This window comes from Salvia hispanica, chromosome 4 (assembly GCF_023119035.1).
Source record: "Salvia hispanica cultivar TCC Black 2014 chromosome 4, UniMelb_Shisp_WGS_1.0, whole genome shotgun sequence".
NCBI lineage: Eukaryota > Viridiplantae > Streptophyta > Magnoliopsida > Lamiales > Lamiaceae > Salvia > Salvia hispanica.
This window is the reverse complement of record NC_062968.1, coordinates 54,963,038-54,990,793: the sequence shown is the minus strand read 5'-3', so window position 1 is coordinate 54,990,793 and position 27,756 is coordinate 54,963,038. Positions and strand designations below refer to the sequence as shown.

The window sequence follows — 27,756 nt, the reverse complement described above, 5'->3', positions numbered from 1 at the left end:
CCCAAAACCCCTCAAAAGGGTATTATCGTCTCGAAACAGTGCAAAAGGACCGTTTTTTATATTAACCCTTAGTCCAGGGACTACTGGTGATATTTTTAAAGTCCAAGAACCATTTTCGAGATAAACCTATAATACAGGGACCATTTTTGAAGTTCACTCTAAAGTTAAAGTAGTTATGGAAGAAACTCGGCAATACATATATCTGAAACTGAAAATGCTATATGTTGGTATAGAGTCTAGAGAAATGTTACATACGGAATCATATTATTTTAGTAATTTCACAAAGTTTTACAGTCATCTTCTCAAAATAAGAGTCCAACTGTGTACTTTGACCAAGGGATAAAATGATAAGCTAGACTTAAATTCAAAAGGTTAATGGAATTATCTACAATAGCAGGAGGCAAATATTAGAGATAAAATGATAAGGTAGACTTAAATTCAAAAGGTTAATGAAATACCTCTTTCACCCTTCACCTCTTTCATTCCCTCACATACACAACAAATATTTCTCTTCAATTCATTGGCTGTGAATTCATCGGATAAACGAGTGTATATATGTAATCTGAGGTAATCTTCACTTCTAACATATTTTCGTAGTTAAAAAAACGAAATAAGCATGACTTGATACTTCAATTTAAAGTTAAAAGATCATTATAGAAAAATGTGATGATACATGCTATCCACCTTTTTCATATCATACTTTACCCTCACTATTCTATCTTTATCGATCTATCGTTTTCATATCATACTTTATTCTTTATTTACTTAACTCATTTAACACAATTTTTCTTAAATCGGGTATGAAAAGAAATGCCTCCACTACTATGGAACGGAGGGAGTACAAATCTACAACTGCATAATGAATTAGTTTTACATCCGGACCCACCTTTATTCCATTTTAATTCTCTACTCTTCCGCAAGAGCCGAATAGCATGCTCAAGGGTCTCACCATTCTATTATTCAATTTAAATACTTCAAATACTAAAAACATTTTCACAATATTAAAATGCATTAAAAATACCTGAAATAATATTACAAATTACTAAAAAATTATATAATTAAAATCCTAAAAATTACATAGGCTTCATAGGTGGCACAATATTGTTGATAGTATTCTTGTTCTTCGCGCTCCACTTCCACAATTATCTTGTTTGGATTCATTTTTTTGATTTAGAGAGTGTTTGAGTGAGAGAGGAAGATGTAGGTAAGAGCAATTTAAAAATATGAGAGAAGTATGAGTGAGATATAATTTGATGTAAAAAATGGATAATGAATGTGCGCATTTATAGATGATTTCGATATAAAAAAAATTGAAAAAAAGGTAAAAGAAAAATGGCTATATTTTTGGGAATCGAAAAATATATATAATTTTTAATTTTTGGGATTATCTTCGATTTAAAAAAAAATTCCTACGGAATTTCTGTTGGCCAATGGGGTTGCACCACGTAAGTGTGCTCTTCGGCCCGACAGTGCTCTTGCCAACGAGCACGTCCGTGCCGTCGGCAGGAGCACGGTACTCGCCGCGCCGACGGCTACTCTTGCATAAGAGCACCACTACAGATACTCTTAATGGTCCACAATTAGGTGAAGACAAGTGTACGCTGTACGCAGCAACATTGTTAATACGAAATTATGAAAACCATGGCATTTTTTAATTCTATTTTGTTGAACGTAGCCGGCCATAAAATTTAGTAATTCGATAAATGGCCATCACTACCATCTGACAAAGAGAACTACAATTAAGAAATAAAACATGCATCCATATAAAATATAGGGCGCACGTCACAAGGCTCGGAATAACTATGTAATAATTGTAAACAAATTTAAAATTTAAAATTTAAAATATAGGGGCACGTCACAACTCACAAGTAGTAGTAGAATAATTTTTAAAACTACATTACTGTCTACAGAAGAGAATTTGAGACTGTCACTCTACTAAAAAGAATTGCCAATTAGTGATGAAAATATCCGTCACTAAACAGTGAAATTTCTTCACTAAATAAGTTAGTAGCAGATCAAGTTTCAGCGATACTGTCACTATTAACATGTCAGTAAAAAAATTATTGACGGAACATGCGACTACATCGCTTAGTGATGGAAAGTCTGTCACTAATTATTGACTGACACATTTCCGTCACTAATCCTGTCACTAGTTGTTGAGCTTTTGAATGCTGTCACTAATTCCGTCACTATTTCGCGCTTTTAATAGTGCTCCACCAACTAATGAAACAAGGTCGAATTACCTAAGCTATTCTTCTCTATTACTATGTTATGTTTAACAAAACCCTCCCTACAAATCCGCCTGAGATGCACGGTGGCCGAGGCCACCGCGCACTCTTCCTCTCCCCTCATCGTCTCCCTCATCCCGGCTGCCCGTGCCCTCATCCCCTCCCCACCTTCCACCACCCTCCCGATCGCCTCCGCCACGTCATCCCCTTGGAAATCCCCGTTGTCATCCCTCGCCACCTCCACCCCGACCCCGGCCTCCACGAGCACCCTTGAATTCAACGGCTGATCCACCTTGAACGGGATACTGATCACCGGCACCCCAAAATACACACTCTCGATCATCGAACTCATCCCACAGTGACTCACAAACCCACAAACATTCTCATGCGATAAAATCTCCGCCTGTGGGGCCCACCCTTTCACAATCTTCCCTCTCTCTCCAACTCTCTCCTCAAACCCTAGCGGAAGATCAATTTCTTCTTCCTCTCTTTCTCCTAAGGGAAGCCTCACCACCCATATGAAGTTGGCTCTCGAAGCTTCTAGACCTTTAGCCATTTCATGAACTTGTTTCTTGTTTAAATAGTTCTCGCTTCCAAATGAGATGTAAATCGTCGACAATCTCTCTTTCTTGCTTAACCAATCCATTATGTCTGAATCTGTTTTTTCTGTGGTTATCGTTGTCGTTGTTGTTGTAATAAGCGGGCCCACCGGGACTATTTTCTTGTTACACAAGAGGGACAAGTAGTCCAAATATTTCCCTTCCAGGCCCCGCGACGTTTTCATCAGGATGACGTCGCGGGACCGCGTGAAGTGGGGAAGCCCCTCGCTGAGGTCGCTGTCTCCGAGATTGGAGTCAGCGGCCTGCTGAAGGGCTTCCATCTCGTGGGGGCGGAGGTAGAGCGCATCGTGGGGGAAGGGGGTGGTTTTTTTTAAGCAGAGGTGGTAGTAGAAGGAGTAGGCGGCTGCACCGGTGGCGGCGAAGTGGACGGCGGGGATTTCAAACTTGGCGGCGGCTTCGGCGGCCCAGGGCTGGAAGGCGTCGAAGATGAGGATGTCGGGGCGGAGAGAGGCGAGGATGGCGGAGAAGGCGGGCTTGGAGGCGTGGAACGTGTCGTGGAGGAGGGGCATGAGGTGTGGCGGCGCGTGCTTCGTGGTGTGGAGGTCCGGAGGGAGCTCCGGCGGAGAGGGGAGGTGGAGGGGGATGAGGGTGATGGGGAGGTGGTGAGGGATGGGGAGGGATTGGAGGATGATGGGAGTGGAGCAGAAGAAGATGGTGAAGTTGTGTTTGGTGAGATTCTTGGCTAGCTCAAGGTAGGGGAAGGCATGGCCATGAGCTAGCCATGGGAACATTAGGATGGAGAGACTTTCTTGATTTGACTCCATTTGATCAACACACACGCAAAATATGTTTTAATTTGTGGTGTATATGAGTTATACTATGAGGGGAGGGGGAGTTTGATTATATATATAATCAAAGTTTTGATGGTTTCAAGTCAAGTTGGAATAGTATATTAATGTATTATGTATAATATATCTATAAGCCGGCCGCTGCCTTGTTTGGATGTTACCAATATATTTTTTCTTCAAATCGAATTTACTCTTATTTAAGGTGTTTCTTTTGACAAGGAGAATAAGAAAATTATGTGTAGTAGGTTAAATGAAGTAAAATAAAATGTGAGAGAGTAAAGTAAAATAGAGAATAAAGTAATTAGAGTGATTATAATCCTTTTGTATATTAATTAATTAATTGATTAGAATAATAGTGATCTTTTGGAATCTAGCTATTCATACTTACACACATGCCATGTTTTATTTAATTAATAATGGTTTTTTAATTATTTTAATGCAAAAATGATGTAGTTGTTCATTAAAGTTAAAGTAGTTATGGAAGAAACTCGGCAATAATATATCTGAAAATGCTATATGTTGGTATTAGAGTCTAGAGAAAGGCTACATATGGAATCATATTATTTTAGTAATTTCACAAAGTTTTACATATTCATCTTCTAAAAATAAGAGTCCAACTGTGTTAAAAAAACGAAATAAGCATGACTTGATACTTCAATTTAAAGTTAAAATATCATTATCGAAAAATGTGATGATAAATGCTATCTATCTTTCTACTTTACTTTCACTGTTCTCTCTTTATCTATCTATCTTTTCCATATATCCTACTTTATTCTTCATTTACTTAACTTATTTAATACAATTTTTCTTAAATCGCGTATCGAAAAGAAATGCTTCCACTACTATGGAACGGAGGGAGGGAGTACAAATCTACAACTACATGATGAATTAGTTTTACGTAAATTCTTTAATACTTAATGGTCTACAATTAGGTGTAGACAACCTTGTCAATACCAAACTATAAAAATCATGGCATTTTTTTAATTCTATTTTGTTGAACGTAGCCGGCCATAAAATTTAGTAATTCGATAAATGGCCATCACTACCATCTGACAAAGAGAACAACAATTAAGAAAGAAAACATGCATCAATATAAAATATATAAGGACGCACGTCACAAGGCTCGGAATAAATATGTGATAATTGTAAACAAATTTAAAATTTAAAATATAGGGGCACATCACAACTCACAAGTAGCACTATAATTTTTAAAATTACATTACAGTCTACAGAAGAGAATTTGAGACTGTCACTCTACCTAAGCTATTCTTCTCTATTATGTTTTGCTAAACAAAACCCTCCCTACAAATCCGCCTGAGGTGCGCGGCGGCCTCGGCCACCGCGCACTCTCCCTCTCCCCTCATCGTCTCCCTCATCCTGGCAGCCCGCGCCCTCATCTCCTCCCCACCTTCCACCACCCTCCCGATCGCCTCCGCCACGTCATCCCCTCGGAAATCCCCGTTGTCGTCCCTGGCCACCTCCACACCGACCCCGGCCTCCACGAGCACCCTCGAATTCAACGGCTGGTCCACCTTGAACGGAACTCCGATCACCGGCACCCCAAAATACACACTCTCGATCATCGAACTCATCCCACAGTGACTCACAAAGCCACAAACACTCTCATGCGACAGAATCTCCGCCTGTGGGGCCCACCCCTTCACAATCTTCCCTCTCTCTCCAACTCTCTCCACAAACCCTAGCGGAAGATCAATTTCTTCCTTTCTCTCCCCTAAGGGAAACCTCACCACCCATATGAAGTTGGCTCTCGAAGCTTCTAGACCTTTAGCCATTTCTTGAACTTGTTTCTTGTTCAAATAGTTCTCGCTTCCAAATGAGACGTAAATTGTTGACGATCTCTCTTTCTTGCTTAGCCAATCCATGATGTCTGAATCTGTTTCGTCTGTTGTTGTCGTTGTCGTTGTTGTTGTAATAAGTGGGCCCACAGGGACTATTTTCTTGTTACACAAGAGGGACAAGTAGTCCAAATACTTCCCTTCCACGCCCCGCGACAACGTTCTCATCAGGATGACATCGCGGGACCGCGTGAAGTGGGGAAGCCCCTCACTGAGCTGGTCGCTGTCGGTGTCGCTGTCTCTGAGATTAGAGCCAACGGCCAGAAGAGCTTCCAGCTCGTGGGGGCGGAGGTAGAGCGCGTCGTGGGGGAAGGGGGTGTTTTTTTTAAAGAAGAGGTGGTAGTAGAAGGAGTAGGCGGCGGCGCCGGTGGTGGCGAAGTGGACGGCGGGGATTTCAGACTTGGCGGCGGCTTCGGCGGCCCAGGGCTGGAAGGCGTCGTAGATGAGGATGTCGGGGTGGAGGGAGGCGAGGATGGCGGAGAAGGCGGCCTTGGAGGCGTGGAACGTGTCGCGGAGGAGGGTCATGAGGTGTGGGGGCGCGTGCTTCGTGGTGTGGAGGTCCGGAGGGAGCTCCGGCGGAGAGGGGAGGTGGAGGGGGACGAGGGTGATGGGGAGGTGGTGAGGGAGAGGGAGGGATTGGAGGATGATGGGAGTGGAGCAAAAGAAGATGTTGAAGTTGTGTTTGGTGAGATTCTTGGCTAGCTCAAGGTAGGGGAAGACATGGCCATGAGCTATCCATGGGAACATTAGGATGGAGAGACTTGCTTCATTTGACTCCATTTGGTAAACACAAACACAAACTATATCACTAGTTTGTGGTGGGAGTTTGATTATGTATATAATCAATGTTTTGATGCTTCCAAGTCATGAATGTATTCCCTCTCCCGCTTTAGTAGTCTCATTGACTTTTCTGCCCTCTTTTTGTAAAAATAATAAAAATAATTAAAATGAAGAAATAGTAAAGTAAGAGAGACAATGGTGTAGATAATACTCTTCTCTATATTATTCTCTCTCTTAATTTATCATTTCTCCTCTTTAATTAATTTTTTTATCATTATTATAAAAAGATGATAAAAAAGTTAATAGGACTGCTAAAGCGGGACGGATGGAGTACAATATTTCTATAAGCCGGCTGCCTTGCTTGGATGTTACCTATAGTACTATTTTTTCAAATCGAATATATTCTCTCGCACCTTATTAAAGGGTGTTGCTTTTCACACGGAGAATTAAAAAAATTATGTAGAGTGGACTAAACGAAGATAAAATAAAATATAAGAGAATAAAGTAGAATAATGGATTAAATAAAAGTGATTATATATTTTATTTATGGTCATAAAAGGATATGATTTAATGATGCAAATTTTGGTCAAACTATACCTAAAATGATTTAATAATTATATTCTCTCCGTCTTATAGAAATAAGTCATATTTTCTTTTTCATCCATTCCATAGAAATAGTCTATGTTCATTTATGATAATTTTTTTTACTTTATCATTTATGGATTCCACCATTTGCACAATTTCAACTACTTTTTTTCCTCTCTTTTACTCCTCCGTTCCATAAAGAGTGTCTCACTTTTGACCGGAGACGGGTTTTAAGAAATGTAATAAAAAGTAGTGGAATGTGAGTCCTATTTTTATATATTAGTTTTATATTAAAATGTAAGTAGGAATGAGTTAGTGGAATACGAGATCTACTACAAAAATGATAAAAAGTGAAATGAGACAAATTTTGTTGGACGAACGTAAATGGAAAAAATGAGACGATCTTTATAGAACGGAGGGTGTACTTCACACTTATGAATAGTTTATTTATATGACCGAATTGAAGGAGTATTAGTTTTTAATAGATGACAGGAAAGGAGTGGACAATTTCTATATCAGATCTATACGTGATTTAATGTCTATCATTAAGAATATACTACTAATAAAGACTATTTGTATTATAATATGTGTGTGCGCGATACGTGTATGCTATAATTTTAACATTTCTTTGATACATTCAGTGTGATGTAAGATTTTAATATGTTTATCAATTTTGATATAAGTATTTGCGAAAAGTATTATAATATGTGTGTGCGCGAAATGTGTATGCTATAATTTTAATATTTAATTTCTTTGACACATTGAGTGCGATGTAAGACGTAATTATGTTTATATCACTGCACTAAGTATTTGCGAAAATCGTGGGCATTATTGAATCAATAGAAAATAACCAATGGAAAAGAAAAGTCTCAACTGAATTGACATATGATGCTAATAATAGAGTTAAAGGCTAAAATTAATCTCAAATATATAATTATTTTACCTTTTTTTTTTATCATAAACTTTATCTTTCGAATTTTTTAGTTCTTTATATATGAAAAGTTGATCATTTTGGTCCTCTGTCAATAGTTCCATTAATTTTTTAACAGTCAACACGTTTTGTCCAATTTTGACCCGATTAGAATCTTAATTATGATTTTTAAGTCACTAATTATTTCCTAATTATTTTAACAAATATATTCATTAAAAAATAGAAATAAATAAAAAATAAAATGAAATACGTCTCTCTCTCTCTCTCAACATTTCACTCAATTCAACGGAATCTTCCTCCGATCAGCGACCGACGGCGAATAGGCAGTCGACGGTGAAACCTAGGCCTAGAGCTAACCTCCGATCGGGATCGGGATCCTGTTCCTCCACATGGTGGAGCGCCTCAATTGGGTGGATTCCGTTTACCTGTCGATGGCAACAGTGGGATATGACTCAACTTTATTTTACCCAAATAATACCCGCAAGTGTACGGGGTTATCGTAGCAAACAGCAAGCAAGAGTATATCGTATCCCACAGAGACAATTTAGTGTAAACCTAAGTACCACGAACAAATTTCAACTACTATCCAGACGATCGAGAATTTTGGTTTTAAACTAACAAATACTAAAAGCATATAAAAACAAAGATTAAAATAAAACATTAAACAAGAGAATAAAGAAGCAAGTTGTAAAAATGATAGAGAAATATGCAGAATTCAAGGATCCGATGCACAACTCATAGCCTAACCCAATTGAAACCGATTTACAATTTAAAGTCTCCAGAATTGTTGAATCAGTCACAAATATAGATTAAACCCCCTCCCGAGGTGAGAAATCCGTAGATTAGGTGTAATAATTGAAGTCCCCTTCTAATTCTTAGACCTAACTCCTAATAGTTCGATTAGATTAAAGATCCCACTCAAAACCTCAACTCTCCCGAGTTTTATGAATTAAGGTGTGAATAATTCTTCTTCCAAGGTTAAATATTTCATCTCCCGATTATTCTAAGAAACCCTACACTCCCAATTGGTGATCAAGCAATTGTTAGGAAAAAGCACAAGGATAATTCAAACAATTGCAAGAGCAAGATAAAAACGAAGTCAATTGGATTAAAACTATAAATCAATGCATCTTCACCAAGAATTCTACATAAAAGATGTTTTTAGCTACTCATGTTCATGGTAGAAAACAAATAGAAACAAGGAAAAATAGTGGAAATCATGATGCGAATCGCAATTGGCGGAGGAATTGAAGCTTGAATCTTCAATCTTCTTCCAAGAGTTCTTCACAAAAAGAGAGCGTGTTTTTTGTCGCTTGTCGAGAATGCTTCAGAATTGACCTAATTCTTCCTTCTTATTCCCCTCTTCAAAAATAGCGTTTCTGCTTTGAAAAACGTCAGACTGACGGACCCGGCCGGGTGGAATTAATCCACTGGAAATTCACCCGGCCGGGTGGGACTTCTTTGGTACTCTCTGGAATCTCGCAGGCATAATTACGCCACCCGGCCGGGTGGATTTATAGGGTAATAATTCACCCGGCCGGGTGGGAATTTCTGAACAGCGCAGTGTTCGTATAACGGCCATAACTTCTTCTACCGAACTTCGTTTGAGGCGTGCGAGATACCCACGCGAAGATCTTTCAAAGTAGAAGAGATTGATATGCATTAGGGGCTTATTGGACTTCAAAATATCCAGTAAATATTGTCTCAAACCAAGGCTGCTGCACATCCACATATTTTGTACCTTTTTCTACACATTCTTAACAAAATGGTCAACATACCAACATAATAGAAAAGTAGATATAAACACGTCCAATAATAGACAAAATATGATCAAATTCATACATAACCACCCTCTAAAACCATATAAAATCCAAGTATGTCAGGGTACGACGACAAGGCGTTCAAGACGATAATGGGGAGGCTGGTCGGTGTGACGTCGGTGTGACTGCTGCTGACCACATCGGGAATGACGGTGGGGGATTTGTGCTGCTGTCGACGCTGGCGGTGGCGCGTTCGCTGCTGACCTCAACAACAATGGCTTCATTAGGTAAACACTAATCCTAATCCCTAATTCGTGCTTACTGTTAATTTTTTTTTGTCAATGTGTTGATGGATTTGAAATTGGGGCAATAAATTGGAGTATGTGATCTACAAATTGAAGGATGTTCTCGATGTTGAGAGGAGGTCCCGTCGTCTGCCTTGTATTTCATTTTATTATTTATTTATTTATTTATTTATTTCTGTTTTTTAATGGATATATGATATATTTGTTAAAATAATTAGGGAATAATTAGTGACTTAAAAATCATAATTAAGATTCTAAACTGGTCAAAATTGGGCAAAACGTGTTGACTGTTAAAAAATTAACAGAACTATTGACGGATGACCAAGATGATCAAATTTTCATATGTGCAGAACCAAAAAATTCAAAAAATAAAGATTAGGATCATAAAAATAAAATGATCCTATGTATAGGACCAATTTTGGACTTTAACTCCTAACATTAATTAGAACAAGTTGTGAATAAAAGAAACGAGAAATTCTCCTTCCATTCATTCTTCCGCCGCCGGATTCAGTCACCGCCGCCGACCATTTCCATCTGCGGTATATCTCTCTAATTCATTTGTCTACTCATTACTAATTCTAATCCAAGTATTTATGATGAAAGTTTACAGTAGAATTTTTGTATAGGTTTGAATTCTAGAAATTAATCAACACATTGAAATTTGGTTGGGGAAGATGTTGACCGAGACTCTGTGAAAATTAATTTTGGAGATTTATCTTGTTTGAATCAAATAATGAACCTTCATCTTCATTATTTGTTAGTTAATGCATGGGCCTTCATCTTCATTATTTTAGTATTGAGGTTTCATCTTCATCAGACAATAAATTTTTATCGTTGTTATTATGTTCGTATTTAAATAGTTATTAATCTTTCCTTTTTTATTTTAATTTGTTCATAAAAATTAATCTATTTGCATTTTTGATAATATGGTCAATCATTTGTCCCCTTTTTCAATTCTATTTATTCTCTTTCAGTTATTTTTTAATATTTTCTTCATTTTACATTAAAACCTAAGTTGACCACCAAAATTATTGTTCACCCACCGACAGTGTATTATTTTTATAATATTTAATTTTATTTTCAAAATTCCTTATTAGTATTAGCATCACATCTTGCAGAGTCCACAGTCCATATTTAATGGAATTATCTACAACGTAACAATTAGGAGATAAATATTAAAGATACTACTATGTCCGAACAAGTACATATATAAAGACTCTTATTGCACTCCCTCACACACATAAGAACTATTTATCTTTGGGCTTATTTGAAGGTGAATTCGTCAGATCGTAAGCAATTGTAATCTGAGGTAATCATCAATTCTAACTTATTTTCGTAGTTTAAATACTGTTGAATTTTATAATTTGATAGTTGCTATGTTTCGAAAATTTCGCAGAATCATGGCCGGAGAGAAACAAGAAAGCTTCAAAATCCTAATGTTTCCATGGCTAGCTCACGGCCACATCATCCCATACCTCCAACTCTCCAAAAACCTCATAGCAACACATGACAACTTCACCATCTACCTCTGCTCCACCGCCGTCAACCTCCACCACCTCTCCAAACACGCCACCGCCTCTCTCCAACTAGTAGAGCTCCACATGCCATCTCCCCCCGAGCTCCCTCCCCACCTCCACACCACCAAGAATCTCTCCTCCCACCTCATTCCAACCCTCATCAAGGCCTTCCAGGAATCAACCCCCAGCTTCACTCAAACCCTCCAAACCCTAACTCCAGACCTCATCATATTCGACATTTTCCAGCCGTGGGCCCCCAAGATCGCCTCTTCCATGGGGATACCTAGCGTTTACTTCTCAACCTCCGGCGCCTCCTCCATTTCCTACTACCACCACATCTACACGTACGCAACTGGCGCCGGATTCCCATTTCCGGCACTGAGCCTTCCGGAGTCGCACATAGCCCGGATGAAGAACCGGGGTCCGCTGATTATCAAAGATGCGGATGATGACTTTGCCTTTGGGATTTACAGAATATCCACGGACTTTGTATTGGTGAAGAGCTGTAGATGTGTTGAAGAGAAATACGTAGACTATCTTTCGACCTTATGCAAGAAAAGGATCGTTTGCACTGGTCCATTGATTGCTTCCGATGCTGATGAGGATGACATGTTTGAGAAGTCGGAAATCATGGAGTGGCTGAACAAAAAGGAGGTTGGTTCCACCATATACATCTCCTTTGGGAGTGAATGCTTTTTATCTAAAGAGCAGATTGGGGAGATAGCAAAAGGGTTGTTGTTGAATAAAGATGTGAACTTTTTGTGGGTGGTGAGGTTCCCATTTGAGGAGAGGGAGAGGAGGATCGAGGAAGAGATGCCGGTAGGGTTTCTTGAAGCGGTGGGTGAGAGGGGTTTGGTGGTGACGGGATGGGCGGCGCAGAGGAGGATATTAGGCCATCCGAGTGTTGGAGGGTTTATGAGCCATTGTGGGAGGAGCTCGGTGACGGAGAGCTTGTATTTTGGGGTTCCGGTGGTGGCAGCGGCGATGAATGTGGAGCAGCCACTGAATGCGCAGTGGATGGTGGAGTTGGGGGCGGGGGTGGAGGTTGAGAGGGAGGGTGGGGTAGGGGTGTATTTAGGGGAGGAGATTGGGAGGGCGATTGAGAAGGTGATGGTGGTGGAGAAGGAGGGTTTGAGGAATAGGGCTAGTAGGTTGAGTGAGGTGATGAGAGAGAAGGAGGGAGAGGAGGTGAGAGAGGTTGCTTGTGGCCTTTTGGACATTTGTGTCAAGAACAAGAAGATATGACATGAGGAGGGTTTGCTTGATTTGTTTGGTTTGATGGAGAGCAACAACATTTGAACTTTTTTTTTTTATTATTGAAGATTGATTGTAACTGCATTCCTATTATGTTCATATATGGTGTTTGTTATAAGTTGAGATTTGATCCATTGCACTCTAATTAGTAATTACCATCACTTTTTGCATGCTTTTGTGTAAGGATTGAGGTTTGGTTCGATCTGATTGGTTGAATAAGTGTGTGGAAAGACAATTTTGTGACTCATTACACACTCATAAATGTAGATTTGCATATGGAAGTAATTTAAAGACTCCCATTTTCCTATTTTACTTTTTAATTATATTTATACTTAGGTTTTATTAAGGTTGATACGATAATCCTTTTGCATATTAATTAATTATGGTTTATTCAAATAATTATGGTTTTTAATTATTTTAATGCAAAAATAATGCAGTTGTTCATTATGATTATAGTTTAAGTAGTATGGAAGAAACCCGTCAATACATACATTTAAAAATGCTACATGTTGGCAATGGTGGATCCAGAAACTAAATATCGTGGGATCGAACAAGATAGTAAATATTTAAAATAATCATTTTTTTATAAACATATATTTTAATTTAAATAATCTATGTGAGGTATCTTAAAATAACTTTCCCCACTTTCTTCGTCCCATTATAAGGGAGACGTTTCTTTTGAATACAGAATTTAAGAAAAAAGATGTTTATGTGGAGGAAGAATAAAGTGAGGTGAGATAAATATAAAAGTGAAAATAGATAATAAAGTAAGAGAGAACAATCGTGTCTTGACAAAAAAATAACATTCCTTAGTTATGACGTACTAAAAAAGAATATGAGTCGCTGACTTTTTGGCAAGCTGGTTGTCAGGTCGGGATTCAAGTTTGTACCTACATGATGAGCCACCAATTGGGGTACGGAACTTGTTATTGAGCGATTATTTGGGAACCTCATATGTTCGAGCTGGACATGCTGTAATATTTTCTTAAGGGCTATGCCCTCTCTTATAACCAAAAAAAAAGAGAAATAATAGGAGAGAGAATAAAGTAAAAAAGAGAGGCAGCGTGTTGTTTTTGTCATAAAAGAAAATGTATCACTTATAATGGGAAGCCCCAAAAATTAATACGCTTCCCTTGTAATGAGATGGTAATTTTTCTATAACATCCCAAATTTTTAAATATAAAAAAAACTGAATATAGATATCTATACAGTATGTAAAAGGGGAGTTTTGGGAGGTTTTGAATAAGCATTTTATGCTAAGGGATGTAAATGCAATTAATATAAAATTTAGAAATTAATTCTAATAAATATATAATCATACTTAGTTGGTTACCACATTTTGTGGAGATTAGTTTTAGTTTCCCATGTTTTATATACACGTGAGTGAGTGGGAGATTAGCATAGATAATTTGATTCAATATTTTTGTATTGCAATTAGGAGATTCACCGATTTTTGAATTGACAAAATATACTCTGCATTGCTTTGCCTCTTCTAAACATGTATGGCCGTCGCCGTGATTTCTTCAAAATTCTACCATCGGAAATCACCACACACATCCTCTCTCGCCTCCCCGATCTCCGCACCGTTTCAATCAGCAAATGCAACAACTTTCATCGACATTATCGTGACTATTCTTCTTCCTCCACTTGGTGTTTTCCTCAAGTTTGGCTATGGAGTACTTCTATTTCTCTTTCTAATTAATATTTTTTTCTTTAATTTGATAGTATACAATTACTACTATATTTATATTTGAATTTAGTGAAATTAACAGGTTGAGTTTTGGATTTGCTTCTTATTGACGCTTCTTTTGGTTACATTCATGAAATCAATTATGCTACATATATTCTGGCCCAGTAGACATATTCACCTCCTAAAGTGGGACGGATGGAGTATTAATTATTGATTTTGTTCTTTATTTTATTGTAGTTTTAGGCGAGGATCCTATTCCATGATTTATTGTTTAAACATTATATTAAGTGATTTGTTTCAAATTTGTTATACTTCAATGTTGATTTGTATAGATTTTTTATTCTCATATAACTAAAATTGTTACTCATATTGTTCATGGTTAATATTGATTCTAATTTGTTTAATTAATTAGAATTAAAAATTTAGTACAGGCATGATACTAGTTAAAGGTTTAAAATTTAAATTATAAAACTAAAATTAAAAGAAATTAAGAAATATTTACTTGTGTTTAATTTAGATAAGTTGATTTTGATCATATAAAAAAATTCAAAGCCCATTTAATAATTAGATAACAATTTAAGATATTTAATCTTTTAAATTTAGTCAAATTATGTGGGCATGTATCTTTTAATTCACGAGTAATTATAGGGAAAAGAAAACAATAGTGACATCTCCATTATCATTTCTCTCTCTCCGAAAGCAAAAACCGCAAGGACTCCAACTCCTTCGTTCTCGCAACAAGCTGCCTCACATCCTTCCTTTTTCTATGTCCAGTCTCCTCGTCATCTCACACTGCGTGAGGTGGGGGCGGAATCACAGATGCCGAAGGGTTGGAGGCGGAAGAAAATAGCTTCCTGGTGGCACTCCGTGGCCGGTGATGGGGTCGGCCGATCCCGGCTGACCCCACCTGGATCCGCCGTTGCATGTTGGTATAGAGTCTAGAGAAATGTTGAATATGGAATCATATTATGAGAAAATAAAGGATACAAAGAAAAATATAGAAATAATAGCAACTTTGTACACACTATCAACAAGTATAAGGGCATTTTGGTAATGTTTTACAGTTTTAAATTTTTATCTTCTGAAAATAAGAGTCCAGCCGTGTACTTTGGAGAAGAAACACTAGGGCCGTGTTTGGTTGTCAGGATTCTGTCTGGAAAAGTAATCTGATTCCTTAAATTTTAAATTTCTGTGTTTGTTTCAGTTTTTAATCAAACTGGGAAAATAATCAGAATCCGAAAACAAGGAAAGTTAGTACAATTTTTCAGGATTCTGAATCCTAGCTTTTCTTAGTTATTCTTTTTCCCGGTTTTAGCATTATCTATATACATAATGCAATATAGTATAGTTTTATTATTATTATTAATATTATTATTATTATTATTACTTAGAATGTTTTAAAAATAATTTGAAAATATAAATCATACTACTTAATTTTAGAAAATAAATAACTATGATTAAAATTATCATATTTATAACTTATTTTATATAATTCATAATAATAATTAATAATTTATTAAATAATTAAAATATAATTATATAATATAAATCATATGATAAATAATAATTAATATTTTTATAAATTAATAATTAATCAATAAAGTTATAGTGTAATTTTCATTTATTAAATTTATTCACTTATAACATCCTTAAATATTATAATTATAATACTAATTATTATTATTATTATTATTATTATTATTATTATTATTATTATAAATGAGTATAATATTTCAAACTATAATTATATGTATTATTTTCTATTATGATAGATAATTCATATTTAAACTATCCATTGTAATAATAAATATAATAATATAATTATTATTATTTGTATTTAATAGTTTATTAAGAATTTAATTATTAATTTTTTATAAATAAAAAATAATAAGTATATTTTTAGTTTGGTGTTTAAATTAAATTTAAATTTAAAATCTTGATATTTTCCAAACACAGGAAAGTAAAGTTACTAGGAATCATATTCCCGGGATTCATTTTTCCAGGAATCATTTTCCTTGCCAACCTTACTTTCCCGTCAACCAAACATGGTCTAAGGTAATTATACATTCTTAAAAAGTAATGGACTCCAAGAGAAGAAGGTAAATTAAGAAGCATATAAAAATAACTAATTTTTTACCTTTTCTTCCAAGAAGAGGTAAAGATATTTTCTCAAAATGAAATAAGGTATAATACCTCCCCAAATACCTTTTCCACTAGAGCATGAAATTTTATCAAGAAGAGGTAAATATGATAGTTATTTCTCTTTACCTCTCCATTACCCTTTCCATTGAGATGCTCTAAGAACATCTCCAAGGGAAGAAGTAAATGTAGAACTAATATAACTACCATATTTATCTTTTTTTTTCATGAAAAATCATTCTCAAGAGAGGTATTTGAGAAGGTAATATACATTTTCCCATTTTAAAGAGGTATATTTACCTCCCCATCAATGCAGAGGTAAAATTTTATAACTACCATATTTACCTTCTTTTAATGAAAAATCATTCTCCAATAGAAATGGTTTTAATGCATTTTTAAAATGGTATATTTCATTTTTTAAGAAGGTAAATAAATGATATACCTTTTTTATGTACCTTCTCTCTAAGGAGATGCTCAAAATGATAATTATCACTTAAATTCAAAAGGTTAATGGAATTCTCTACATTATTAGGAGGCAAATATTAGAGATAAAATGATAAGGCAGACTTCAATTATAAAGGTTAATCAAATACCTACCAAATTAGGAGATAAATATTAAAGAATATTCCAGATACCATTTAACAAGAATAAAAAGAACTTCACCGTTCACCTCTTTCACTCCCTTACATACACAAGAAATATTCCTCTTCAATTTATTGGCTGTGAATTCGTCGGATAAACGCGTGTATATTGTAATCTGAGGTAATCTTCACTTCTAACATATTTTCATAGTTAAAAAAAAATGAAACAAGCATGATTTTACACTTACATTTAAAGTTAAAATATCATTATAGAAATGTGTTGATGGAGAAATTAAATTATCTGATGATATATGATGTGATTATATGATATCAAGTGCTAATTAAGTGATGTTGAATGCCATGATATGATGTCAAATGGTCAAGGTGGTGATATGTGAAAATTCTATGCTTATTTGAGAACATGTCTTGTAAATGACTTATATGTGAAATAAGATAATCACTTGGAAATGAGCTTAACCTAAAAGCATGTTACTTTAATTGGAGAATTGTGTTCTAGTTCTTTTAGTGATTGATTCGCTACTAGGTTGAAAAGTTCATTCTGTGATTATCCCTTATTTCTTGCAATTGCAATTCGTTTATGTTATCACTTTAATGTTTTAATGGTTTTAAGAGGCTCTAAAAATGGACTAATATGCCATGATTTATGGTGCTGTGAAACATGGATTTTAATTCACCATAGTCTATAGTGAATTAAGCAGGGATTGATACAAAATATAAATAGGCTTACAAAAAAAGGACAGAAAAGTCAATGGTACTACTAAAGCGGGACGGAGGAAGTACATTGTTATGCATCAAGATTGTATATTCAAACCAAGTTTTTTATTCTATTCCAACCAGTTTCTTCCATATTAATAGGAGATGGAGTTTTAATTTTACTTAAGATAGCACCAATTTCTTATTGTAACGGTTCCCTATTGTTTCTTTCAGGAAATCAGGACAGGACAGAGAGATGGCTAAAAACGGAGTTTCATCAATGGAGGGAAACCAAAGTATGTATAGCATTCTAATGTTTCCATGGTTGGGGCATGGACATGTATCCCCTTATCTTCAACTAGCCAAGAATCTCTCTAAGAGAAACTTCAAAATGTACTTTTGTTCAACACCAGTCAGTCTCGATTCCGTCAGAGGAGCTCTTGCAAGGAGCTCAGATGGCGCCACGATCCATCTAGTCGAGCTTCATCTCCAATCATCACCCGAGCTTCCTCCAGAGTACCACACAACGAAAAATATACCACCAACTCTCATTCCCAAACTCATTGAGGCCTTTAACAAGTCAAAATCCAGTTTCTCTACCATACTTTCCTCCCTAAAACCTGATATGGTGATCTACGACAGATTGCAGCCGTGGGCGGCCACAGCCTCCTCGTCTCTAGGCATTCCCGCCATTAATTTTACACCAGGAGCAGCTTTTGTGCATGCATATTACTACCACCACTGGACAAACTCACCTTTCCCTTATGATGCATTAAATCTTCAAGACTACAAAGAAAGGCAAATGCCCTCAGAAAACGCGGTCGTGTCAAAGATCATCCAGGACGATGATCAAAATCCTGGATCTGCTCATTTCAAGCTATCTCAAGACATTATCTTGGTAAAGACAAGCAGAAGTTTCGAAGAGAAGTACATTGACTACTTATCTGTCTTGCTGCAGAAAACAATTGTCCCTGTCGGTCCACTTATTGCACGAGCAACGAATGAGGATGATGATTCAGGTATCTTGCAATGGCTGAGCAGCAAGAGCCGGTTTTCGACTGTTTTCATCTCTTGTGGGAGTGAGAACTACTTTTCCAAGGATCAGATGCAAGAGGTAGCTAAGGGGCTGGAGATATCCAAGGTGAACTTCATATGGGTTGTGAGGTTTCCTAAAGGGGAGAGAGTTTCTCTAGATGAGATGCTGCCAAAGGGATTTCTCGACCGAGTGGGAGAGAGAGGCCGGATTATTCAAGGATGGGCACCACAGGATGATATTCTAGCACATCCTAGTATTGGTGCTTTTGCGAGTCATTGTGGTTGGAGCTCTACACTCGAGAGCATTCATTTTGGTGTGCCGGTTATATGCATACCTTTCAAGCTCGACCAGCCACTGAATGCTAGGTTAATGGTGGAGGCCGGTGTGGCTGTGGAGGTGGCAAGGGATGGAAGTGGAAAATTTAGCAGCCAAGAGTTTGCCAATGCAATCAAGAAGGTGATTGTTGAGGAATCGGGCCAAGAAATGAGGGTGAAGGCTGCAGAACTGAGTGAGAAAATGAAAAAGGAAGATGAAGGTGTGATGAATGAAGCAGCAGAGCAACTGAGGAAAATTTGCTTGGAACATAAGCAGAAGAAGTAGTAACACCTTCTAAAACCAAACATATGAAATGAGCTTCATATAATCGAAGATTATTTTCTTTGCAGGGCTGCAACATTTCATACTGCCAAAATCTAGACTGAGAAATCTTCTTTCATAGACTACTAAATTCCAGTGTGATTTAAATATAATCAAATTTATTTCAAAGCAATCCAGCCACAAAATTTGCTTTGAAACTCAATCAACTTTTGTTAACATGAAATGCTTGAATCATGTATATTGACGAACGAACAGAAATGGTAACAAAATCGAGCAACAGTATTCTAAAACGGAATGCAATCAAATAAATCAGATAGCTAATATTCAAAATAGCTCCGCTGAATTACACTGATTCAGTTGATTTAGCCCCTAAAACAGTCGGAAACCTAAAAGTACAATTCAATTCTGATCAGCATAAATCAAAGTCGCTGACAATTAAAATTATTAAGCGTGATAATAAGTGATGAAATTTGATGGAATTATCTACAAAAATCAATAAAAAAGTTGATGGAATTATCTACAAAAATCAGGAGATAAATATTAAAGAATATTCTGAGTAATATGCACTCCGATCCTTAATAATTGTCCCTTTTTTTCTTTACGGTTGTGGGGTTGAAGACATTGTTTGATTTTATTAAGAAAAATAAAAGAAAAAGTAAGTGGAATGTGAATTATACTAATATATAATTTTAATTTTATAGCAATGGTTAATGGAATGAATTAGTAAAATATTGAGTCCATTTGTTAATTATAGTAAAAATGAAATGAGATAACTAATGGGGTCCGGACAAAAATGTTAAAGGATTAATAGTCATTTAAATCATGAAATGTGGTAGTCTGTACCATAAACTTTAAAATTGGAATATTAAATCATGAATTTTTAATTTTTCTCAATTATCTCATCCATTCACAAAATGTCATCTTTTAATAATTTTCAAAACGACATGTTTTATTAATATATATATATATATATATATATATATATTTATATTCCTTTATTTTATAATTTCTCTTCTTATTTTATTGAAATATTGTCATTTGTAACATTAACAAAGGTGTTGATTTGTCCATAGATTAAAAAAAAAAAAAAACTTTGTCATTTTAATAATTATAATTATTAATGGGCTGGAGGGTGTATGTAACAATAATAAAAAGACTTTAAAGATGAAATGAGAGATAAAATGATAAGATTGACTTTACTATTGTTGTGAAACAATAATAAAAGACTTTAAAGATGAAATGAGAGAAAATGGTAAGTTTGACTTTACTATTGTTATGAGAGATAAAATGATAAGATTGACTTTATTAAAAAGTTAATGGAATTATCTACAATAATAGTAGGAGATAAATATTAAAGATACAACTATGTACTAACAAGGAATATATAAAGACTCCCATTGCACTCCCTCACACACACAAGAGCTATTTATCATTGGGCTTATTTGAAGGTGAATTTGTCAGATCTTAAGCAATTGTAATCCGAGGTAATCATCAATTCTAGCTTATTTTCCTAGTTTAAATTCTGTTGAATTATATAATTTGATAGTTGCTATGTTTCGAAAATTTCGCAGAGTCATGACCGGAGAGAAACAAGAAAGCTTCAAAATCCTAATGTTCCCATGGCTAGCTCACGGCCACATCTTCCCATACCTCCAACTCTCCAAAAACCTCATAGCAACTCACAACTTCACCATCTACCTCTGCTCCACCGCCGTCAACCTCCGCTACCTCTCAAAACACGCCACCGCCTCTCTCCAACTAGTAGAGCTCCACATGCCATCCCCCCCCGAGCTCCCTCCCCACCTCCACACCACCAAGAACCTCCCCTCCAGCCTCATCCCAACCCTCATCCACAACTTCCAAGAATCAACCCTCAGCTTCACACAAACCCTCCAAACCCTAACCCCGGACCTTGTCATCTTCGACACTTTCCAGCCGTGGGCCCCCAAGATCGCCTCTTCCATGGGGATACCTAGCGTCTACTTCTCTGTCTGCGGCGCCTCCTCCATCTCCTACCTCCACCACCTCCACACGTATGGAACCAACGATGGATTCCCATCTCCGGCAATGAGCATGCCGGAGTCAGAGATAGCCCGGATGAGGAACCCGGTTCGGCCGAATATAAAGGGGGCAGATGATGACTATCCCTTTGGGAATTATAGAATATCCACCGACATTGCATTGGTGAAGAGCTGTAGATGTGTTGAAGAGAAATATGTGGACTATCTTTCGACCTTAAGCAAGAAAAAGATCGTTTGCACTGGTCCAATGATTGCTTCCGATGCTGACGAGGACGACATGTTCGAGAAGTCTGAAATCATGGAGTGGCTGGACAAGAAAGAGGCTGGTTCCACCATATACATCTCCTTTGGGAGTGAATGCTTTTTATCTAAAGAGCAGATTGGGGAGATAGCAAAAGGGTTGTTGTTGAATAAAGATGTGAACTTTTTGTGGGTGGTGAGGTTCCCATTTGAGGAGAGAGACAGGAGGGTTGAGGAAGAGATGCCGGTAGGGTTTCTTGAAGCGGTGGGGGAGAGGGGTTTGGTGGTGACGGGATGGGCGGCGCAGAGGAGGATATTAGGGCATCCGAGTGTTGGAGGGTTTATGAGCCATTGTGGGAGGAGTTCGGTGACGGAGAGCTTGTATTTTGGGGTTCCGGTGGTGGGGGCTGGGATGAACGTGGAGCAGCCGTTGAATGCGCAATGGGTGGAGGAGCTTGGGGCGGGGGTGGAGGTTGAGAGGGAGGGTGGGGTAGGGGTGTATTATGGGGAGGAGATTGGGAGGGCGATTGAGAAGGTGATGGTGGTGGAGAAGGAGGGTTTGAGGAGTAGGGCTAGGAGTTTGAGTGAGCTGATAAGAGAAAAGGAGGGAGAGGAGGTGAGAGAAATGGCTTCTAGGCTTTTGGACATTTGTGTCAAGAACAAGAGGATGGCATGAGTTCATTTGTTTGGTTTGATTGATCAACAACATTAGAGTTGTTCTTGTTGTTGTATTTTTTTGTTTTGTTGAAGATTGGGGAATTGGTTCAAGCTGATTGGTTAAATAAGTGAATGGAATGTAATAACATAAGTTTTCTTAAATCGCGTGTCAAAAATAAACGCTTCCATTACCGCAGAATGGAAGGAGTAGTATGATAGATATGACAATACTTCACAACTAACAAAAAGAACGACGGCTAAAAACATTTTTAATGCTATTAAGGATGCTAGTTTGGGCTGCTTCTGCTCTATAGCGTACGCTCTAGCCGGGGCTGGAAGTCTTGGGCGGACAGGCTGCTGCAGCCGCAGTTGCTGATTCGGGTTTGCTCCCGAGCTCGTAGGTGGCGCTCTCGGCTGCTGACGGAAACCCTGATGGTTCTGCCTTGGTCCGTTTCCCTTGCTCGGACACTCCCTCGAGAAGTGCCCGTTTCCTCCACAATTGAAGCATCTATTCGAGTTCGGTCCTCTACACTGCCCGAAATGGTACTTGGCGCAAACGTTACACTGAGGTGGTCTGGCATGGGGGTCGCTCCTTGGATTGAACGAAGTCTGTCCTCCTCCATTGGGGCGGTATCGCTTATTGTCATGGTGGATCCTACTCTCCTCCCATCTCCTCTTGTCATGGTTAGGACGTGGCGGGGGTAATGTCATTGCGGTGTTCCCCGCACTCTTCTCCTTTGGCATTGCTGCCTCTACATCCAAAGCGAGGGCTAGCGCCTCGGCGTACGTAAGGGTTCCGCGGACTGCCAATGCCATCCTAATCTCATGCCTAAGGCCCTCACGAAACTTATCGGTCAGCTTCTCATCGGTATCGGTCTGTTCCGGCGCATAGCGGGTCATGTCACAAAGTGCACGGTCATACTCGGTTACAGACAGACGTCCTTGTGTGAGGTTGTGAAACTCGGCTACTTTCGCCTTGCGGTAGCTCTTGGGTACGTACTTATCGTAAACTTCTGTCTTGAACTCCTCCCAAGTCATCCCGTCTATGCGATCCTAGGGCATGGTCTTTAACTTAGTATCCCACCAGAAATCGGCGGATCCAGTCAGCTGATGCGTCACGCAGATCATCTTCTCCGCATCATTGCACACTAAGGTTCGGAAGATGCGTTCCAAGGCACGTATCCAGGTTTCGGCTTTCGCAGGTTCGCCCATTCCGTCGAAGGTAGGAGGCTTTTGGTCAAGGAAAAGCTTCACGACTTCCCTATCTACTCGTGAGGGTGGTGGTGGTGGTGACGGCGGTCTTGGTTGCGTCACGCTTTGTTCTTCCGAAGCATGGGAAGATGGTTCCTCGTTCCTCACGTTGCGTCTAGGCGGCATTCTGATTTACCACACTCGAACGGTTAGCGCACTTACTTAACGTTTCAAGGTAGTGATAGGGTACTTTGGAAGAAAAGATTTTAAACCCATTCACAAGCAGGGTCCAAAGAAAGACCACATAATAGCGGTTGCTAAGAAAACAGAGATCATAATAAGGTTGCACCATAAGGTGGAAAACACTCGGAAGACAATACTAAGAGCAAGTATATTCATGCAATAAGGATAAAAAGAGTGAAGACGGCTTCATTGCCATGTAATAAAATGAAAGGTGCGAATTCCCCATAAAATTTCAAAAATGATCCCAAAAGGTCTTGGTACAAGGAATGGAAAAGAACGATTCGATCGCGGAAGAAAATAACAATATAACAAAAAGTTCTTAGGAATCCAAAACGTGGGGAAAAGAAAACAAAATCGCTACTCGAGCACTAGCCACTTTTGGCTTCGTCCTCTTCGGGTTCTCCCGACTCTCCGACACTCTCGGCGTTCGAACTCTCTCCTCTCTCGAACGATCCTAACTCCTCGTCCTTCTTCTCGCTGCTTAGGGGCGAAGGAATCGAGGTAAGCATCTCTTCGGCCTCTCTTATGATCCTTCGAGGGGCCGAAACGCGCATCCTAGGGGTCCTTCTACGGGGAACGCGAGCAACATGCGGTTCCTCGTCATCGCGATACCTCATCTGGCGTGCTGCTCCTGGCGAGTACCTTTGCGTTGGCGGATGGAGTGGAGGTCCATCAACGGCGGTAGACATGGCCGGAAGTAAGACTCCCATTAGGCCAACGAAGTCTCCTCGAGGCGTGTATTTGGGAGGGCTAAACCAAGTGTAGGATACTGAGGCTTGAGCGGTCCACTCGCTCCAAGGGGAAGACAGTATGTGGATAAGTCGCATGATTCCCTCGTGATGGGTAGTCCCGTACGCGTAGGCGTCAAGCCAATGACCATAGAAGTCGGTGACGAAGTTCAGAAGGAACTGCTCTCCGTCCCATTCTAGCTCTCTATAGCGCTCCACCGGAAAGTTCCTATTCTTAGCGTAACGGTGACGCATAAGGGCGTGATAGGGTTGGACCATCTACAAAAGGGGAAAAGGAACAAGTCAGCACCATCACAAAGGTGGAAAAGAATAGATAGTGCGTGATCTCAAATGGTGCTGCGAAAGTGTATAAGAGTCAAAAGATGGTGGTTCAAAACGTCGCGTCCAAGGTTCTCGTTCTTAAGACGACTATTCGTGCGTTCTCTGTTCGCGTTTCGTCGAATCTCCACATACACTAACGGCCTTATACTAGTTCTTTCACGTTTCTAGTGTTGGTACAAGCGCTGTGATCGTATAGCTAAGGCATACTAGGTTCAAAAGTCCAAGTCTAAGCATAGCAACATTTCAACATAGTCCCACGCAATCACATTCGCATTTCACAACATTCACAAGTTCTCATGTAACATTCCACAAATCATTCAAGAAGCATCCCTTCGCATTCATAATATTTCCAGCACATAGAGCATACTTTTCACAAGTTCTCATATTCAACAAATCATCATTCAGAAAGCGTCACTTCTCATTCACAATGTTTCCAAAAGCATCAAGTTTCAAGCACAAGTCACAAAATATCTAGTACCTCTTTCCTTGCGGTTGAACGAGACGAGCTGCGGTGTTGAGCCTTCCACATTTAGTTTATTTACACAAAAGATTATAAAGACATCCTAAAGTTTGAAAAAAGACTCTTGGGTCCAGAGCGGAAAGAACTGAGGCTCTGATACCAACTGTAACAGCCCGCCCTCCTAGGGTACAATAAATGCGGCAGCTGCTACCCAAAACCGACTCCAAAGAAGTAAACATAGGCTAGGGTTCCATTTAAAGAGTATTGACCAAAAGAATTGAAAGAGATATCAGAGTATTTAATGCAACAACTTAACCTAGAAGTTCAAAAGGAGGTAGATATCATAAATGAAAATCAAAACCTTAAGAGTACGACACAATATCCACGACGAAATCACAAGAAAAGGGCTAAGGCCACAACCGAAAGTAAGATGCAAATATTCCAAAAAGAAATTCTAAAGTGTATCAAAAATTCAGCGGAAAACGACCAAGAGAAAAGCATAGCTATGTATGGTGACACAACTACACTTAGAGTTCAACATATCCTCATTAATTAATTAAGCTGCTCAACACCCGCCACCACTCGTCATCATTCAACCTGCACATAAGGAAAACACATGCAGGGCTGAGTATTTTGAAATACTCAGTGAGCTCGTTGCCAAAACATTTTATAAGTTATGCCACCCTTACCAAGTGAACTCGAGTTTTAAGCAGTTATAAAAGAATATCACGAGTATCACAAAATATATTTTCATAGACTGGCCAGTTAAAATAACCTCCCATTTTCTCATTAATTAACAATCATTCCATGGTGCGACGAAAGTGTGGCCACACTTTTCGCCCACGAGACCGGCCGACTAGCAAGGACGGCTCTCGATCCCATCGTGTACACAGCCTGGTAGGGCTTGCGGCCCATACTCAGACCCGAATTCGTATAAGCATATCCAACAATCACATTAAAACAAACATAGGCATGGCATAACAGTTAAACCACCCTTATAACACCGAATATCATTTTGACAAAATAAAAGAGAGTTTTAAGAGTAAAGCCCACCTCGACTGCTTAGTTTTCAAGTAGATTTGCTTTTCCGTTATCCGGCTTCGCAACCAAAGTTTCACCTTTTAAACACATAGGCACATATCACAAATTAGGTTCAATACTACTCTTACTCATGCATGTCTCATTATTTTTCCCTCTTCCCAACGATTTATCTTATCATCACTAATTAATCAAGATCATGTTTATCGCACACGAAGACTTAACCATCAAACACACACTACACAACACATCAATACACACACACACGGTTCACACACACACACGGTTCGCACACACACACGCCACACACACACCCACGGCACACACACACACGTGTTCCCACATCCCTTTTTATCCCTCTTTCACTCAACTAAGATGCATGAGGGTTCAAGAAGACCGATTAATCGGTTGGAAGAAGAAAAGAAGAGGTAGAAGAAGAACAAACATAACTCTTAAACAAAAATGCCTCTTTAGCGAAAAACAATCGGTAGAAAATAAGTATTAGCCTTGATTCTTCAAAGTTCTTGGATTAAACTTCAATTTCTTCTCAAAGGATGAAGGATCAATGGAGTAATGTAGAAGAAAAATTGAGAGAGTGTATGGGATGGAGGGGGCCGAAAATTGTGGGGGCTAGGGTTGGGGTTTTGGTTCTTATTTATAGAGTTCAACAAGATCTTTAGGTAATTAGAATAGAATATTTGGTAAGATCTCATTCTCCCAATTAAATAAATAAATAAAATAATATTGTGAAGTAGGGAAGAAGAATTAACAAAAATAGATCCTAGGGCAAATCTCCCTAGTTTTCGAAAATTAGGCTCTCAAAATAGCCAAGACTTTGTTTTGGTATTTTTCCATATAGAATAAGATATTATGGAGCAAAATAAAAATAAGGAAAATCCTCCATGAGGCAAGGTAGGGGCCGATTTCTATGCCTTTTAAATAAGGCATGGATTTTGAAATAATTGGCTCTTGGGATTTAATTTGGATAGATATCCCAAGGATTAAATAAATTCCGGAAAGATAGAAATTCTCTCTCCAAGGGGTCTAGGGTTCGAAAATTACAAGAATTAGGGTGATAAGTATTTATGGAAATTTTCTCTAATATTCACACTCACCTATATATAATTAATTTACCACATAATTTCACAAATAAATAAATCACATGCCACATCATTAAATCAACTAGGTTTGACTTTTCAAACTTTCAACGCAAACCCTAACTCAAAACCAACTCATGAAATAAAAGCATTCTCGATGCCACGTCATCAACAATTAATTCTAGGGCTCAAAAATTAGGGTTCTAAAATCCGGGATGTTACAATTAGGATTTACTTAGATAGAATTAATCCATCATTATCCTAAAATTAATGTCTAGGTGTATATCATAAAAGATTAGCTAAGTCTTAATTTAAAATGCCCACTTGGATATATAAATCTGCATTTATCCAATTAAGA

General features: G+C 38.1%; 5 protein-coding genes across 5 annotated transcripts; 3 read left to right on the top strand and 2 right to left on the bottom strand.

Moving 5' to 3' along the window:
- Positions 1 to 1,913: 1,913 nt before the first annotated feature.
- Positions 1,914 to 3,619, bottom strand: LOC125217530 (beta-D-glucosyl crocetin beta-1,6-glucosyltransferase-like). Its single transcript, XM_048119050.1, has one exon. The coding sequence runs from the start codon at positions 3,610 to 3,612 to the stop codon at positions 2,221 to 2,223; it is 1,392 nt and encodes a 463-aa protein (XP_047975007.1). The 5' UTR covers positions 3,613 to 3,619; the 3' UTR covers positions 1,914 to 2,220.
- A 1,156-nt stretch (positions 3,620 to 4,775) lies between these two features.
- On the bottom strand, positions 4,776 to 6,308 carry LOC125224484 (UDP-glucosyltransferase 29-like). Its single transcript, XM_048127888.1, has one exon. It carries the CDS (start codon positions 6,270 to 6,272, stop codon positions 4,923 to 4,925), a length of 1,350 nt encoding a protein of 449 aa, XP_047983845.1. The 5' UTR covers positions 6,273 to 6,308; the 3' UTR covers positions 4,776 to 4,922.
- A 4,872-nt stretch (positions 6,309 to 11,180) lies between these two features.
- LOC125185283 (beta-D-glucosyl crocetin beta-1,6-glucosyltransferase-like) lies at positions 11,181 to 12,702 on the top strand. The gene has a single exon (XM_048081793.1). It carries the CDS (start codon positions 11,230 to 11,232, stop codon positions 12,613 to 12,615), a length of 1,386 nt encoding a protein of 461 aa, XP_047937750.1. The 5' UTR covers positions 11,181 to 11,229; the 3' UTR covers positions 12,616 to 12,702.
- Positions 12,703 to 18,004: 5,302 nt separating this feature from the next.
- LOC125221426 (beta-D-glucosyl crocetin beta-1,6-glucosyltransferase-like) lies at positions 18,005 to 19,384 on the top strand. The gene has a single exon (XM_048123544.1). It carries the CDS (start codon positions 18,005 to 18,007, stop codon positions 19,382 to 19,384), a length of 1,380 nt encoding a protein of 459 aa, XP_047979501.1.
- A 1,572-nt stretch (positions 19,385 to 20,956) lies between these two features.
- On the top strand, positions 20,957 to 22,318 carry LOC125221424 (UDP-glucosyltransferase 29-like). Its single transcript, XM_048123543.1, has one exon. It carries the CDS (start codon positions 20,957 to 20,959, stop codon positions 22,316 to 22,318), a length of 1,362 nt encoding a protein of 453 aa, XP_047979500.1.
- The last annotated feature ends 5,438 nt before the right edge of the window (positions 22,319 to 27,756 follow it).

Bases quoted from the DNA above. Each gene is read 5' to 3' on its own strand.
- LOC125217530 (XM_048119050.1), bottom strand. From the start codon at position 3,612: ATGGAGTCAAATCAAGAAAGTCTCTCCATCCTAATGTTCCCATGGCTA.
- LOC125224484 (XM_048127888.1), bottom strand. From the start codon at position 6,272: ATGGAGTCAAATGAAGCAAGTCTCTCCATCCTAATGTTCCCATGGATA.
- LOC125185283 (XM_048081793.1), top strand. From the start codon at position 11,230: ATGTTTCGAAAATTTCGCAGAATCATGGCCGGAGAGAAACAAGAAAGC.
- LOC125221426 (XM_048123544.1), top strand. From the start codon at position 18,005: ATGGCTAAAAACGGAGTTTCATCAATGGAGGGAAACCAAAGTATGTAT.
- LOC125221424 (XM_048123543.1), top strand. From the start codon at position 20,957: ATGACCGGAGAGAAACAAGAAAGCTTCAAAATCCTAATGTTCCCATGG.